The 17893-nt window shown below is 40.7% G+C and overlaps 1 protein-coding gene across 13 annotated transcripts in view; it reads left to right on the top strand.

Moving 5' to 3' along the window:
* The window catches only part of ADD3 (adducin 3), a 174901-nt gene extending 157296 nt beyond the window's left edge, over window positions 1-17605 (top strand). For 12 of the 13 annotated variants that reach the window (XM_067537212.1, XM_067537209.1, XM_067537216.1 and 9 more), the window contains 3 exons: window positions 6319-6442; window positions 14294-14389; window positions 15281-17605. In XM_067537212.1, coding sequence (XP_067393313.1) covers window positions 6319-6442; window positions 14294-14389; window positions 15281-15579 — 519 coding nt within the window. In that variant the 3' untranslated portion in view covers window positions 15580-17605. The remainder of the gene's footprint in view (window positions 1-6318; window positions 6443-14293; window positions 14390-15280) is intronic. The other variant, XM_067537221.1, reaches the window with a different exon arrangement.
* The last annotated feature ends 288 nt before the right edge of the window (window positions 17606-17893 follow it).

Raw genomic sequence — 17893 nt, 5'->3', positions numbered from 1 at the left:
AGCAGGACAGGCAAGGTCAGCCAGGGTCAACTCCCAAGAACAAGGACAATAAGAAGCTGGACTTGTTTGGGAGAAAAATGTATTCCATGGCAAGCCTGCAGTTCAGGATTACCAACCATCAGGCCCTCCTGGGCCGATATAATTTAAACCTGTGGGACTCTCTTAGGCGGCTCACTGAGGCCCTGCCCCAGGACCAGGCTGCAGATTTTAGCACTATCGTGGAGGAAGGAACCATGGTAGCTAGGGCAGCGCTCCAGACATCCTGTGACACTGCTTACTCGGCGGGCAGGGCTATAGCTTCCGCCATCTGTATGGGAAGGTGCTCGTGGCTGCAATCCTCGGGCCTGTCCCAGGAGGTGCAGCAGGCTATTCAGAACCTCCTGTTTGATGGGTTGGCCCTATTCTCAGACTAGACCGATGCAAAGTTGCATGTTCTGAAGGACTCCAGGGCCATGCTTTGCTCCCTGGGCCTTTACACGCCCCAGTTTTCCAGGTGTCAGTCATGGCCCCAGGCGCAGCAGCAGCCAAGGCCTCCGCCCAGGCCCTTCCAACTCTATAGGAATAGGGACAGGAATAGGGAGTTTAGAAGAAGAAATCAGCCCCCTAGCTCGTCCTCCTCTTCCCAGCAGGGGCCCCCCAAGAGGTCAGGCAACCAGAGGAGACAATTTTGATGGTGTGCCCGAGGGTGGCGCCCCGGCTGCTCTCCTGGATCCGCCCCACCCCTTCCTAAACTGGTTAAGGCTCTTTTATCCTGAATGGGCAAAAGTCACTTTGGACCGTTGGGTCCTTGGGATAGTGTCGGGGGGCTATGCCCTACAGTTTACATCTACCCCACCCAACAACCCTCCCCTCCATCCCTCTTCAGGGACTCCTCTCACGAGCAACTCCTCTTGCAGGAGGTGGACCCCCTCCTCAACCTGGGAGCAGTGGAAATGGTCCCTCAAGGCAGAAGGGGGAAGGGGTTCTATTCGAGGTATTTCCTCATCCCCAAGGCAAAGGGGGGTTTGAGACCCATATTAGACCTGCGTCGTCTAAACAAATTTGTCAAACGACTCAGGTTTCGCATGGTCTCTCTAGCCTCCATTATCCCTTCTCTGGATCCAGGATCTCAAGAATGCATACTTTCATGTGTCTATCCTCCCCAGCCACAGGCATTTTCTCCGTTTCACAGTGGCTGCCTTACACTACCAGTTTACCCTTTGGCCTGTCTTTGGCTCCAAGGGTGTTTACCAAGTGAATGGCGGTAGTGATTGCCCACCTGAGACGAAAGGGTGTGCAAATTTTTCCTTACCTGGACGATTGGCTGATCAAGGGCAGGTCCAGGTCCCAAGGGCAGGAGAGCGTAATCCTCACTTGCTCCATGTGCAGCAGGCTGGGACTACTTATAAATGAACAGAAGTCCACACTAACCCCAGTGCAATTAATAGAATTCATTGGGGCTACCCTGGATGCTTCCCAGGCGAGAGCCTTCCTGCCTCAACTGTGTTTTGAGGTGATGGTCTCTATCATCTCCCATTGCACCGATGCCCCACGACAACTGCCAGGCACTGCCTACAGCTGTTAGGCCACATTGCAGCCTGCACGCATGTAGTGTGAGACTAGCTCGCCTGAGGCTGAGACCACTTCAGGCATGGTTGGACTCGGTATATGTTCTGAGCAGACACCCATTGGACCGTGTGGTCACAGTTCCCTCACCTGTCTTAGCCTCCCTAAACCGGTGGCAGAGTCCCAGGGCAGTGATGAAGGGCGTTCCGTTCAACGAACTGGTCCTGTCGGTCACCCTAATTTCCAACGCCTCAGACGTAGAATGGGGAGCCCACATCAGTGCCAACTTAGGCACTCAGGGGCTCTGGTCAGGGGAGGAGAGGCACCTGCACATCAACATGAAGGAGCTGAGGGCTATTTGCCTAGGGTGCAAGGTGTTCCTCTGATTCCTGACAGGCAGAGTGGTGCAGGTGCTGACGTACAACACCGCCGCCATGTTTTACATAAACAGGCAGGGGGGAACGTGCTCCTCAGCCCTCTGCGAGGAAGCTACCCATCTGTGGGACTTTGCCGTGAGGCACGATTTCCACTTGACTGCCTCTCACTTCCTGGGAGTTAGGAATGACGAGGCGGCTAGCCTCAGTAGGTCATTTCTACCCCGCCACGACTGGTCATAGCCACCACCTCTGGGTGCAACGATCTTCCAGAAGTGGGGCGTTCCCCAACTGGACCTATTGGTGTCGGCCTGGAACACGAAGTGCCTGAGGTTCTCCTCGCTCCAGGGTTGCGAGACTGGGTCACTCACTGACACGTTCCTCATGGACTGAATGGGGACGCTTATGTATGTGTTTCCCCCCATTCTGCTCCTACACAAGGTCCTGCTGAAAATAAAGAGGGACAGGGCAAATGTTATACTCATTGCTCCGGCCTGGCCGAGACAGCACTGGTTCAGCATGCTGCTGGACCTTTCGATCTCCCCACTCCTGGAGCTCCCGAGGCGACACGACCTTCTATCCCAGGACCATGGTCGTCTGTTGCACCCTGACCTGGACTCCCTGCACCTCACAGCCTGGATGAAAGGCTCACCTGTCTCCACCCAGCGCATCTCCTCATGGATTACATCATGCATCAAGTTCTGCTATGAGCAAGTGAAGGTGCCGCCTCCGGGAACCATCACAGTGCACTCAACCAGAGCTCAAGCCTCGTCTACAGCCTTCCTGGAGAGAGTGCCCTGCAGGACATCTGCAAAGCCGCCACCTGGTTGTCAGTGCATACCTTCACGTCCCACTATGCCATCGTCCAGCAGGCGAGAGAGGACACGGGATTCAGCAGAGGGGTGCTGAGGGCAGTTCACTGGTAACCCCGACCCACCTCCAAAAGTATTGCTTGTTGGTCACCTATAGTGGAATGGACATGAGCAAGCGCTCGAAGAAGAAAACAAGGTTACTTACCAGTAGCTGATGTTCTTTGAGCTGTGTTGCTCATGTCCATTCCACAACCCACCCCTGTCCCTGCCGCCGGAGTTGGCAGAAAGAAGGGACTTGGGGGGGGGGGGCGGTTGGGCCGGCAGCGCCTCATACACCACGGCATGTGTGTGGGACTCCAGGGGGCGCCGGAGTCGTCCCTATAGGATCTGCTAAGGGGAAAAAAGTTCTGGGTAACCATGCATGGAGGGGTGCACACACCTATAGTGGAATGGACATGAGCAACACATCTCGAAGAACATCAGTTACTGGTAAGTAACCTTGTTTTTCAGGATTTAAGACAGGATTTAAAAGAGAATACTGGATTACATGGAATGTGAATCTGTTCCAGTATGGCAATTCCTATGTTCCTGTGAACTCAAACTAATTTCACTGGGGGATTCTGAATGACAGAGAGCTTCAACATCTTGCTGTTTTTCCTTGCTTAATTCATTTACTTACAGGGCTCATCGATTTACGCATGATGGTAAAGAATATCCCCCTTGCATCTGATAAAGTGGGTTGCAGCCCACAAAAGCTCATGCCCACAGAAATTTGTTAGTCTTTAAGGTGCTACAGGACTCTTGTTGTTTTTTCCCCTTGCATAGTAGCTTCATACTGCCTTTTTCAGAAATGTGCCCCATTTTGTGATTTTTAAAAGTAGTAAATGATCACTTGTTTAGATAACTCAAAACATTATAAAGAAGCATTACTGGTGTAAATGAATATATTATGATCTCGGAACTTCTGTCACAAACTCAAAAATCTCATTCTTTTACCACTGTCTCTTGTGGGATGTTGGAAATGCTTTTTGGTTATTTCGGACCTGACGTGATCATGTTCCAAGCTGGCATTATAATGAAGAGCACACCTCAAAAAGTTAGAGCTTCACTTCGGAGTCTCTAGGATCTGCAAAATCGGGCCATAAAACATCCATCCTCACTAAATTATCCGTACTTCCTGAGCCAGTATCCATTTGGTGTTCAACTTCTTACTGCCTTCTCTTTGGACCTGGCCTTCTTGATATCCTTGTTACTCATAGATAGCTGTCAGAATCTCCACAATAGTAACAATCTAGGTGGAAGGGCAATCTGACAGCAATGTGGCTGTGAAGTGCAGCAGGCCAGGATCCAGATTGGAGGACTCCTTTGAATAAGTAGATCCAAATCTCCACCTCAATTGGTAAATATTTTTTACTGATGCTGCTTGCAAGAGTTCACATCTACATAAACAGAGAGATGGAAAACTAACATTAGACCCTTGTACTACAATCAAGTACATAGATAGTGAGAGCAGCTATTTTTTGTTTGTTTGTATGATCACTTTTCATTTGATTAAAATAGCGGAAGTGCATATCTCTCTTCATTAGCAAGCATATGATGACTGTGACTGTTTCATGAGTAGTTGTTTTCTTTTCACTTTTTGTAACTAAATGTATGAACCAGTCAGACCCAGAAATAGAAAGTTGTGGTACATGTTAGTAATTTAGCATACTGGTAACAGTATTTGTAAGTATTATCAATGTGATAAATTACAACATAGGCCTAATTCATATGAAACCAGCCACACTAGAAGTCTTCTCTCAGTTTTGTTTGTTGTTCCCAAAACTCATGCAACAAATATGGTTACAATAAAAAGTATTTGCACTAATGTGTATGATTACGTATTTGTAAATGTGTGATGTCTAGTCTATTCTTGCTGCTTCGTATTTTTGTATGACATTAACAAATACTGTAGGAACTAGTGCTGCATTGCCGAGGGGATGGACAAGATGTTCTTAATCATTCTTTTCCACCTGTAATTTCTGTGATAGCAAAAAGTGTCAGATTAAAATGAGTAAGACTCACATAATTACATGCATCAGTAGTAAAGAAATTTCATGTACTTTGTCAATAAAATCAGGTACTACTTCTGCCCCCTATCTATAGTCATGCCGTTTGTAAATTAGATAATTCACTTAGAGCCATGTACCAATTGCCCATGTTTAGGAGCAAGCAGAACTACTAGCAGAGATACCTATGATTTTCTTTATTACAATTGTATTTATTTCTGAAGTATACAGATGGCCCTAATTATGTATAATTTTGCATGCCATGCTAGATAAACATGGAAAATCCTTATTCTGACAGTGATCTCATGTCGTCATTTTTGAGAGTGCAGCTGTCCCACAATGTATGGGTTATTATGCCTATTTCCTCACTTTAGTTGCCTGTACTCTTTTGAAATGGTACTCCAGTTTTTCTTTTATGATGTAGTGGAAGTGAATGTCACCTTAATGACTTGGACACTGTTTTCAGAACAAAACAATCACTCAATTTCTCCATCTCTTATTTCATAAAATTGAACGTGAGAACAGTTCAGAACAATCATAAACTGAGAACAGAAAATGATATTGGAGTGTTGATGGAGGAATTATACACTTTTTATTGTAGCAAGGACTGAATGACTCAGACTCCATATCCCTGTAAATTACTGATTTAAATCTAGCCTGGGTTGATAGTGAAGTGCCTGCTATTTTTTTATGGCTGTCGAGTAGCCAGTGTAAAATGAGTTAGTCTTGGTTAAGCGCTCTGTGTCCCCATTTCTGTGGTGCTTTTGCTAAAATTCCCAGCTGAATGAGCAAATATTAACGAGATAAAGGGTTATCACTCTTAGAGGTGAACCCTCTAGAAGAGAGTTTGAGCATCTTGGTGACCTAGGAAGAAGGAAGCTCACAATGCTTCATTGTCGATAGCTGTTCTGTAGATTAGAAGTTTTGGAGTGGGATTTTCAAAAGTGCCCACATGATGGAGGAGCACAAGTTCCTGAAAGTCAATGTAACTTGTATTCTTGGGTCATTTGACATTTTTGAAAATCCACCCTTAGCATCCAGTCACTATCGGACATTTTTCTCCTGCATTAAAATTCACTTTTGTAAAAATGAATTATCATGAGATTTTAGATATAGCCATTGGTGGAAATGGACAATGTGCTTAAAGTGCTTTAATAAATTGGTGCCTTGCTGGCTAATATTAGAGTTTATACATTAAGCAATCAATCGATGTGTGTTGCCACTTTATATTAACAGCAATAGATCAGTCATAGGAAGTCTCACCTTTTAGTTATTTGAAGTAAGTGACCACAAGTAAACTTTCTGACTATTTGAATTTAATACCCAAACCCCCAATATTTAAATAAGCAAATGTTTATAAAATGCTTGAATGCAAATACTTATTAATTGAAGCAATTCCAATTTAATTTTTTGTATTCCTTCCTTCCGTAAAGCTCTCTTTCTTTGTAGGTCTGTTGTCCCCAATCCTTGGGGAAGGGAGGGAACTGATATTGTACATCTTTTGTTGTTACTTACTGTGTCTGACTTTCTCTTTTCCAGCCCATGCAGTTTGAGGAAGATGAGCATGCACCACCAGCCCCTCCCAATCCATTCAGCCATCTTACAGAAAAGGAACTGGATGAGTACAAGAAGACAATTGAGCGCAAGCAGCAAGGAATGGAAGGTCAGTGATCTAACTTGTCAAATGTTGGAGGTTGAGTTTGAGGTGGATGCTTCTCTGAAGCAATTCTGAAATAATTACATATGAAGTGGTTGAGATTTTTAAGTGTTATTAAATCTTGGTGGTTTGTTTAAAAAATATCTACTATAATCAATAGATTCAACATAGTATACAAAACCGGTAATGAGAGAGTCATCTCATTGCTTATGTACAGAGTCTCATTCCTCCCTTTCTAATGTCATGTCTCTTGGATGTATTGTATTAGAAACATTTTCTTTATTGAAATTAGGAAGCTGGTGATATTAAAATGTGATGTTCTTTACTATACTAAAGAAGAGAGTTGCTAGGGAATTATAGTGTAGTAAACTTACCCAGAAGAGAAGAAACATTTCAGAGAATAATTCCAAAGCAGCTGAAATATTTCTCTATTTGTGTCGTATTTCTTTGACAGATTTATTTGTAATAGTCATATATCGTATTTAATTAGGACAGCTAACAGTCAGAATATGTTTAAGGAATCCCAGTCAAACAAACCACAAGTTAAACCAGAATGTCTGTCATTAACTGAAGGACTATTACTAATGATAATGAAAGGGCACTACATCAACAGGAATTAAGCTAAACACTCATACTTAAATATCCTGAGTAGTAGTAGTATTACTGTTCGTTTATTCTTTGTATTGTGTTCTCACCACAGAGCCCTGGTCATGGACCTCATAGTGCTAGGTGCTGTACAAACACCAAACAAAAAGACAGTCCTATCACAAAGAACTTATATTCTAAGAAAAGAGACACAACAGATGGGTATAGACAGTATTGGTCAGCATGTCAGTACACCAGCGGCCTAATAATTGTCAAGGTTTTGTGGTTTGGGGGTTTTTTTGGGCAGGGGAGTTGTAGACACCTCGGCAGAGGAGGGATTTGAGGATACTGTACTGAGGTAGTTGTGTGTGTTTATGGGGAGCGCCTCCCAATTGAGAGAGGCAACATGGGAGAAAGCACAGAGGTGCTTGTTTGAAATTTTAACAAGTGGGCAATGGAGGCTGACTGGAGACAGGAGTCGATAAATCAATGAGTGAATGAGAGGTGATCATTAGGGTAGGGTAGTATGTAAAGGGCCTTGAAAGTGAATACAAGTAGCTTATGTTCAATGGACTGGAGAAGGGGGACCCGGAAAAGGGACACAGAGAGGCAATGATCTGTTTAAAACCACAGTGATCTGTTTAAAGCCATAGGAAAATCATATCTGCAGCAACAGTCTGAATAGACACGAGTGAGGTTGTTTTCGTTAAGAAGGCTTAAAATAAAACAAGTAACCCTGCTGGAAACTGCTTCCCTGGATTCTGTGAGAGAGCTCAGAAAGAATTACCCTGGGAGCGAGCTACTCAGCAAAAGCAAACCTTTATTTGGTAGGGAGGTGGGCACTATAAAATAGGGCCCAACCTTTACAGGGACATCAAGCACAGAGCACTCTCATGGAAAGTGGGAGGGAGAATGAAGACATACTCAATGAGAAATTAGGGAGATAGGAGGAGAATCAGGAAATGAGAGAGTCCTAGAAGCCATGGAGAGGACAAGATTTTAAGAAGAGCCTGGCTGACAGTGTGTAAGGCAGCTGAGGGATCGATGAGGGTGGAGTACTGGTTGTGAAGATTTGGCTAGGAAGTGGTCATTAGAGACTTGCTGAAAAACGTTTCCGTGGAGTGCAAGAGACGGAAGACAGATTGGAGAGGGTCTAGGATGGAATTGGAGGAGAGGAACAAATATGCATCTTATTTCAGGAAAAATCCTGAAAAATCTCTGATTTTACAGTCTGCAGAGAAAGCTTTGTGCATCGTAATGAATAAGGCATGTTTGTCTGAATGGATTTCCAATGGGGTTAACTAGGACTTTTCAGTGGCAGGTTAGACATTCAACATAATAAGAAAAATGTACTTGTACAATATACCTGAAATATTTATTTCTCGCTGGAAACGGTGTAATTATCATTATTGTTAATTGATATGTCTCCTCCCCTTTCCCATCCACCACCCAAAGATCTAGCTGCCACAAACACAGATCTTAGGGATTGGTCTTTTCTTTTAACAGCCAACTGGGGTCTTGAAAAGGAGAGGGCCTCCTCAAACCTGGGCCTGTTGGATTGATCATTTTACATTGTATCTGTGTGGCCACAGCACTAAGAGTCTCTTTAGAGGATGTGAGAGGACTCAGAATAATCATCAGTGCCAACCCTGTCAAATCCTCTCTTAGGTAGATATATTTAATCCATTAAGGCAAGATTTTCTCCAGAACAGCCTTGTCTCCTTCTCCCTTAGTACTGTGCAGATTAGTTCTCTATGGCATTGGAAGTGCAAATCCAGAATAAATCAATGCTATCTTCAAATCCGTGGCATGTGCAGTTCCTGTTGGGTCCAAGCTCAATACAGAAGAGTTCTTGGAACCAAAAAAAAATGCAGATATTTTTGCTATTGTACTGCAGCACCACTTCCAGGGAAGCCTAGTTAGGCCATATGAATATCTTTGACTCCTTCTGTGACAGACATCTGAGTCAGGACCAGAGTTTAAATCTTACTCAGGTTTTCTTTCACCTGGGTGCTATTCACTTTAGGGTTTTTGACCCTCTGGTTCTCCATGTCTTTACATTAGGTTCTTGGTCTCTTCAGTGAGTAGTGACAAACAAGCAAGTTCTTCTCAATAGAATGCAAAATCTCCTGCCAGGAATGCCTCTGCCTCCTCCACTTGAATGCATGGGGTCAGTGGTGAAGACACTGTCACTGAGTAGGAGGAATCAGGACATAGTGGGCAGAATTGCTTATTTTACAAGGTTTGCAGCAGCTTCCTGAAGGAATCCTTGCTAGAGGAAATGTGCAAAGCACAGCTGCCTGCCATTCCTTGTATGTATTCGCTTAACTGCAGCAACTGTAGCTTTTCAATGCCAGGTGCTGAGAGCAAAATTTGCTTCTTCCAATTCTCACCTTTTAGATTTGTGTTCCCCCTTGGGATGTTTAGCACTTTCATCCTGGAGACTGGTAGAGAAAGCACACTACTTTGATCTGTACTAATGGCAGCCAAATCTTAGAGCAACAAATGATATGCTAACTGTTCCTCATTATCTGACTGCAACAGGACACGTGCAGTTCTTAGGGGAAAGTAGCAGAGAGTGCCTTTCTCTGGTCGGATTCCTGGTGCATGTCCAGTATTCATGATCATTATTGTTTAACTATCTTCCCATCCCTCTCTTCAAAGTAGTTTGAGAAGCACAAGTAGTTCTTATTAATTAGCTAAACTGTAGAATTCCGTTTAGTGTAGAGATTAAGATCATGATCAAACATCGAAGTCCATCTCTGGAGATAAGGCCTTGGGAGTTCTAAGGGATTACAAAGGACAGAGGAATGGCTGTATGCTGTGGTGTTGTGGCCATGTCGGTCCCAGGATATCAGACACACAAAGTGAGTGAGGTGATATCTTTTACTGAACCAACTTCTGTTGGTGAGAGAGAAAGGATTGTCTCTCTCATCAACGTAAATGGATTCAGTAAAAGATATTACCTCACTCACCTTGTATCTCTTATAGAAATAGCTGATAACTCACTGGTCATGTTTGCCTGCTTGACATAAGAAGGGATTAACACATATATTAGTAGCAATGGTACACCAGTTACCCAGGACTCTTGTGATTTTTTTTTTCCATAATTTTGTTTGGTGCTTTGATATCCGAATTATATAGGCACCTTATAAATAGCATAGATATAGCCTATACTGGCGTAGAAGAACCATCAACATCTAAATCTATTAACAGTTGATTATTAAAAATTCATTTTTCTAGATTATATATTCTTGCAGACAGAGGCTGCCTAGTTACTACTTAGTCTTATATTCCATTGTCATTTCTATTCATTCTGCTTGTTCTTACAGTTTGTGTTACATGCAGAAACCTTGGTTTAGTATCTTAATTATCCATTTCCACTTATTATAGTTAAGTGTAGATTTATAAAAGCCCATTGAAATGAATGACAAAGCTGTTAGAAATGTACCACAAAACCACAAATTTCAATTTGGAATTGCAGTTCTTTGGTTTAGATACCATCAGGCCAGTAAATTATTTTAAGAAAATTGTGTGGGTTCAGCACTAGATGCTCAAGAGAACCACTAAGTGCTTGCATCATTTTGTGTGCCTTTTCCAAGCACTTTAAATCTTTTACATTATAACGCTTTTGTATTTGTGCACATTTTCTCTTTAATCTAAAATAGCGGAAATGTTTTTTATTAAAAAAATAAGTTCTTGCACAGTATGAATCTTTGCTTTTATTTTAAATATGGGACAGACTTCCATATCTGAAGTAGCTGATTGATTGTAAAACCATTGTCATTAGCCTGTATTAGAGATCCACTAGATCAGCTGTACTGAATTTGCCTTTAGGGAGGACTTTCCTGTGAATCTATAACAGGAAAAGTCACCTCTGGTAGAGCACATTCAGTACAGCATGACATTGGTAGCATAATGGCTGGTGTTGCTAGATTTAACATTAAAGGAGAGTTTTAATGGTGGAGAGTAATTAAAACTAAAGATTTGTTCTCACCTTAAATTTTGCTGTTTCCTTAGCTAATAATTTCTACTTCTCCATCCTGATTGACTCTCATGGCTTAAATCCCAGCCACCTGTTCTCCACCTTTGACTCCTCCCTTCACTTCCCATTCTGTACTTTTATTCTCTGCAAAAGATCTTGTTGACCTCTTCAACGAGGAAATTGAAAGACTCCAGCATTCCTGCCTGTATCCCCTCTGACCCACCCTTCCATCCCATCCTATAATGTGCTCTCTTCCATCTCCCCTCTCAATAACACAAGTTTCTCATCTGTTCTCCTCTTCTAACCCTCCACGTGCCTCAGTGACCTTATCCCATCTCTAGATCTTGCCTCCACTCCCATTCTCTCCTTTACCCTTCTCAACCTCCTACCCATCACAGTACAAACATGCCTTAGTCTCTTCCATCCTCATCTCCACTTGCCTCTACAACTACCACCACATCTTGCTTCTGCCCTTTATCTCTAAGGTAACCATGCTATGTAAAACCACTATCTGAAGTTCTTTGCCAGTCCAGGTTCTACCTTCCACTCCAGTGACTCTCACTAAAGCTTCCGTCTGACCTTTTCCAAGTGAAAGCACAGACATAATATTCAATCTTCACTCTCCTCAGCCTGCCAACTGCCTTCAGCCAAGTTAACCATTCTTGAAATTGTATCAGGAGTTAAACTAAAAGACCCTTGCAATTGCTTCTAACCCTGTGATCCTCAGCTGTCATGACTGTCCTCTCCTGGTTTTCCTTCCTCTAATTGCATTTTCTGCATTTCATTAGGAGGATCTTGTTCATTCCCTTGGGACTTTCTGTGGAGTTCCACAGGGCTGTATTTTTGGTCCCCTCCTCTGCACATTGTCTCTGGGCAATCTCACTTGTAAATTATTTTAACTATCGTCTCTCTGCTGACAACTCATGTATGCTTCTCCAGTCCTGTCCAATCCTTTCTGTCCAAACTAAAATCACTGTCAATCTTTCAGATGTCTCCTCATGGAAATCCAGCTATCAGCTTAAGTTAAAGTCAGCCAAAACAGAACTCTTAATCTTCCTCCCATGTCTCCCCACCTCTCTGTCACTGTGGAAAACCTGTCTCACGGGTCCATAACCTAGGTGTCCTCTTCAACTCAGCTATCTCTCTGGATCATCACATCTAGGCAGTGTTAAAATCCTGCCAATTCTTTCTGCTTAGCATCTCTAAGCTATGATCTTTGCTGTCCATGCACACAGCTACATCTCTTGTCCAGGCCCTGGTTATCTCATGTCTCATCTACTGCAAACTATATTCCTCTCTAGCCTAGATAGATGCCATCTTGCCCCACTTCGATCCATTCATAATGCTGTTGCAAAGATAATGTTCCTGGGTTGTTGCTTGGACCATATCACTCCTCTCTTTGCATTTCTTCAGTGTCACTTCTCCACTGCATCAGACACAAACTTCTCATCTTCACTTTCAAGGCCCTTCATGCCATATCCCCACTCTACCTCTCGCATGCTACTGAGATGTCAGACTGCCTCCTCTCCCAATGGTGTCAGACTTCATCACCCATTTATTAAACTTGCAAACAAGCACCTTTCTGTTTTTTCTAATGCCACCCCTTATGAATGCGAGGTCCTTGTAAACTTCCTTCAAAGCCTCTTCATTGCCCTCCTTTAAATCCCTTTTTAAAACTCCTTTGCCTTGATACCTAATTAAACCCTGATACTGTTGGGTAGCTGGTATACTGAGACCTCTGTTTTTCATGCTAACCAGTATTTCCTTATGCTCTCCCGCTTCTCTTCTCTCTACTTATACTGAGGGCTTATCTAAACGAACAGTTACTTCAAGGTAAACTGGGATGTAAATCTACCACACTTTAGTGTGCCAATCACTAGCAGTCCATGTGGGCCCTGTTACCACACACTAAAAGTTCCCTAGTGTGCTCTGATCTACTCTGCTTTCAAAAAGGGAGTAGGTCAGTGCACAATAAGGCACTTTTGTAGCGCATAATAGCATGATCCATGTAGACAGTTAGTGTGCAGCACATTACAATCCTTTAGTAAGTTATTTGGAGCAGAAACTGTCTTTCGTAATGTTTGTACAGCTCCTGGCACAATGGAACCTTCACGCACAGTTGGAGCCCATAGGCACTACTTCAACATAAATAATAATAAAAATCAGATGTGGTGTTATATAGGATGACAAGCTGGAAAAGAGTAGGAGGGTGACCTTGAACTTTGATTTATCACATTATGATCATACTGCCATTGTTATGTTCGGGTGGGATAACATGTCTTGAAACCTTGTTCTGCTGTTGTTCTTACTCTCACATGATAACAGCAACCATCCTAGGAAACCTTAAAAATGCTTATTTTTGGAGAACTGTAGAATTTTATCTTTCTTAGCTGATTTTACTTTGTGTAGAAACTGAAACACCAGAAGGTTTACACAGCAGTGGAAGTCAAATAAATACTTTTTAACATGTTGTTTTGTACTCTTCTGACCCTGTGTATTGCTGATTACAAATAGTTGATCTTTTGAAAGGAGAGGTATGTCACCATGAATTGGGAAATACATGCCAAGAAATAAAATCTTAAACATTTACGGGTAGATTTTTCCCATCAATATAGTTACAGGAGTTGAAGGTGAAATTATCGAAAATAATATTCTTAAATTATATAATTTTCTGTTTGCCAATGATATTGCCATGGTTGGACATGCAATGTCCTAACTCTGAAATTCCAATATTTTAAAGCACACATTTGTAATTTTTTATTTTCAAAAGCTTAAAGATTGAAAGGTAAAAACATTGTCTTTCAGTAATCTTTCCTATATCTCCAACTTTCATCCACTTCAGCTGGAAGTATTCTATGACTGTCTTCTAATATTGCTACTCCTTATAGGAATTACTAATTCAGTATTGTTTAACAATAGCATTCATAATGCATTCTCCTGCACTAATGCTGCGTGATTGACTTTCATAATTTAGACTTAAGTATCATGGTTTCTTGTATGTCATATGGTTAATGGTGAGATGAAGTCAGATATGCATGGGCTGCCTGCTGCCTTTTTTTCAGCCCTGTTTTTAATTATTTTTTTTTTAAAAGCTAACATCTAATTGTTAATGGATGGAGACTGTAATAACTTCCTAATAATGTGTTTAAACTATTTTACATTAACTTTTTAACAACTTTAGCATGAACAGTTCAATGCTAGCAGAGCTGTAAATGTTGTATGCACTAACTGATGATATTGCTTATTTTTATTTTTGCATGGCTACTAATTCAACTCTTGTCCTGCAGATGCTGAACAGGAATTAGTCTCAGATGACGGTTCATCTGTGTCACAAATTCAGTCACAAACTCAGTCCCCGCAAAATGTCCCAGAAAAATTAGAAGGTATTCAGTATAACTTTCTATAAAATGCCAAAAGTTCTAATAACTGGTCACTGATTGTTTGTTTCATTATACCTTTTAAGGAAGATGCAGTATAGCCTGTTCTCAGTATTTTAGAAACTGGAATTTGTATTTTAGTATGAAATTCTTGCTTCTTACAACCAGTGTGTTTGCTGAAGCCTGCATCTTTCCAGACTTTACTCAATTGAAATGAAAAACTGGAGTGGATAAGACGCATTCTCAAAATTGGCTGGCCAAAAACGAACCTATTTAATTGTAGTGTCATGTGAGAGTCTGCCTTAGAGTCTCACTGAATTTTTTCCCCCCAATAAACAATTTTCCTATTGTGAAATCCATATAATAAAATCACACACTGTGTGAAACAGACATTAATAAAATGGGAGGCATGTATGTTGTCTATTGCTCCCTGTTCCGTTGCTATTGTGTCTTTTGTCTAACAATCCTCCGGAAAAGAGCTTCTGTTAATATATAGCCAACAGAAGCAGTACAGTTTATTTTTAAAGGTTGGTATTCTGAAAGTTTCCCTGTGTAGTTGCTGCATCTTCATATGCTGGTCTCGTACGGGCACAAATAATTCTAATTGCACTTTAGGCTGTTTAATCATCTAAGTACTTGACTTATCCTTGAATATGAATGGGCGGAGAAGTTGACCCTCTATCCAATGAAATTTGCACACTATTTTGTGTCATTTGACAAAAACAAAATAAAGAGCACAGAAGAGGGGGGAAAACCCGCATCCGAGCACCATAAATTTTGCAGTGGTTCAGATCTGAATCCAAATCCAAACTTCATATTCCAGGCCCATTTCTGATTCTTGCATAGACATTAATCACAAAAAAATAAAAATAATAGTGAAACTTTCCATTTCCATAGAAAATCATGAAGATCTGTATGCCCAGAATGCTAACATCATCTCCACAGAGGTACCTGTTGTGGTGGTGAATGGCAAGGAAGATATGCACGACGTGGAAGAAGATCTCACCAAGCGGGTCAGTCAGTTAACCACTAGTACTGTGGAGAGTGTAGAGATTACAATTAAAACCTCTGAAAAGATAGAAGAGACCCTGTCCCCTGAGGGGTCCCCTTCCAAATCCCCATCAAAGAAGAAGAAGAAATTCCGCACTCCATCTTTTCTGAAAAAGAACAAAAAGAAGGAGAAGGTGGAAGCATAAATGCAGCTCTGTGGTTAAGAGGTGACATTGCACATTTTAAAACCACATTTAAGTCGAACATTAACAAAGTAGTGTTAGGGGTGTGCAGTAAACTGGACCTTAACCTAAGAACAGAACTGGAAAAGGTTTTATTAAAAACAATTTTATGTTAAATAAGAAATTAATTCATCTCTCACTTAGTGTCCAAAATTACTGAGGATTTGAAACATTCAATAGTTTCACATAGAGCTACACTGGCAGGTGCTTTAATACTATCACAGTGAGATCAGATACCATTGTAGTACGTTGTTGTGGCAAGTTACACTTGGAGTATTTTGCAGACCTTAAAATCTTCAGCACAGTTGAAGTCTCTAATAAAGTTACTGTTGAGTGATCATATGAATTTTCATTTTTAAACTTCTGCCTCACTTGGTAATCATATAATACTTTTTTGTATTGTGATTCTGACCATATATTTTGTTTCTGTACCCTGCTTCATTGGGTGCATATTAACAGCACACCTTTAAATCTTTTAAGGTTAGATTATATAGAATATTATACACTGGCACATTAGAAGAAAAACTGTGTAAGAGAAATTTTATTTGGAATTATACAAAATGTGTAAGAAGTCCATTCATCAATAACTTTTTTGCCAAATATTTCATTTTAGTGAAATATAATTTTTGAATACTTTTTTATTCTATCAGTTGGGGAAAAAACCCTTATTTTTCAAAAAAGGGGATTTTATACACTTAACATTGATAACTTAGTTAAACTATGGCAAAACAAAATAAGATTTTATATGCTGAAATGTTTGTATACCATTTAGTATAAAAGTATTATAAGCATGTAAACCAAGCAGCTAACAGTAGAGTGTATTTAAGGATGTTTGGTTTAGAGTATACTTAAATATAATTCAGGAATCCAGGGACTCCACTATCAAAGGATTAAAGCATATAAAATTAAACTGGATTCATGTTTAAATCTTACTGTATTTTTTCCCTCATGGTATTGCTAATGAATGAAGAAAAATAAACTCTTAACATAACCAAATGAAGGAAACAAAACTGTTAAAAGGGAAAGTGAAATAGTAAGAAAATAGAATGATGCAAAGAAAGTAAAAGTTTGGTGATTATTTTTTATTAAATATATGATATGGATTGTGAGGTATTTTTATTAAATCAGCAAAATTACATTTTCCATATTAGAAGTTAAAATAGCTTGCATGGTTTCACATGGAGATCTACACTTGTTTTCCTCATTTTCATTTGAATTTTAAGAGTCTCATGAATGTGTTGGGTCCTTCAGACAAACCCAGAACAAACTGGATCTCAGTGCCATGGGTAGTGGCAGTAGTGCCACTTACTCATTTTTGCTGATACTTTCATTTTTGCTTTTTACTGTATTGTAAAAACAAACTAAACATAGAAATTGACACAAGTTTTTTTCTTCTCAAATCTGTCATTGTACATCAGTCATTGCAATAGCAAATACATTTAAAAGATCAGTGTGATTCCCAGATTGCCAGTTGACATATATACAGTATATAGATTAAGTATGGCTGGAGAATGGTTTGGCATGCAAAAATGTTGACTATAGCATGTTCTGGGGCTGGTTAGCTTTGACCGTGTAAGTGTGACAATGCAATGTTGGAATGGATCCTGGAAATAATATTCTAGTTATCACTAAATACTGGAATCGGTGTTCTTAATCTTAGTGGAAATTTCCAGTTACTTAACTTTTTTTTATGTTCTACATTATTTGTGTTGTATTACAACATATGTAGAAACAGTAACCTGTGAACTATGCTTTTCATAACTTTTTTTAAAAAATATATCTAAATGAATGCAATGTGCATAAATATTTTTTAAAATGCAACCATGAACTATTTGCACCTTTTGCTAATGCCTCTATTTACTTGCTTTGGCATAAAGAATGAGCCAGCCAACACTATGTCCTGTGGAAAATATATAAATGTTATCTGAAATTGCTCATAGATGTAATGCTAATTAATGTTAAATCACAAATAAACAGTATTTTAAATAGATGGATTTTGTAGTGCAGTTTTTCATTGTGTTCATTTGCCTGTCAAATGTCATTTTATTTTTGTATATTACTATAAAGATTACATCAGGAAAAACTGCCTTAATTATGTCTTTTACTCTTTGCCCAGCCTGCCCCTAAAACCTGCAAGGAAATAAGCTGGTCTTTAGAGAATTAGCTAATGTTTGTCATTAATTTGTAGGCCACGTTGGGGGGGAAAGAACAGTCTTGCCACCAAGACACAGGACAAGTCACCAGAGTTCTGTATTTCCTGCCGTGCCACAAACTTCCT

Source organism: Emydura macquarii, unplaced genomic scaffold (assembly GCF_026122565.2).
Source record: "Emydura macquarii macquarii isolate MOO-44397 ecotype Brisbane River unplaced genomic scaffold, CSIRO-AGI_Emac_v2 contig_3692, whole genome shotgun sequence".
In the NCBI taxonomy this organism is placed as follows: Eukaryota; Metazoa; Chordata; order Testudines; family Chelidae; genus Emydura; species Emydura macquarii.
Note: the sequence above shows the minus strand (reverse complement) of the source record. Positions and strands in the feature narration are given on the sequence as shown.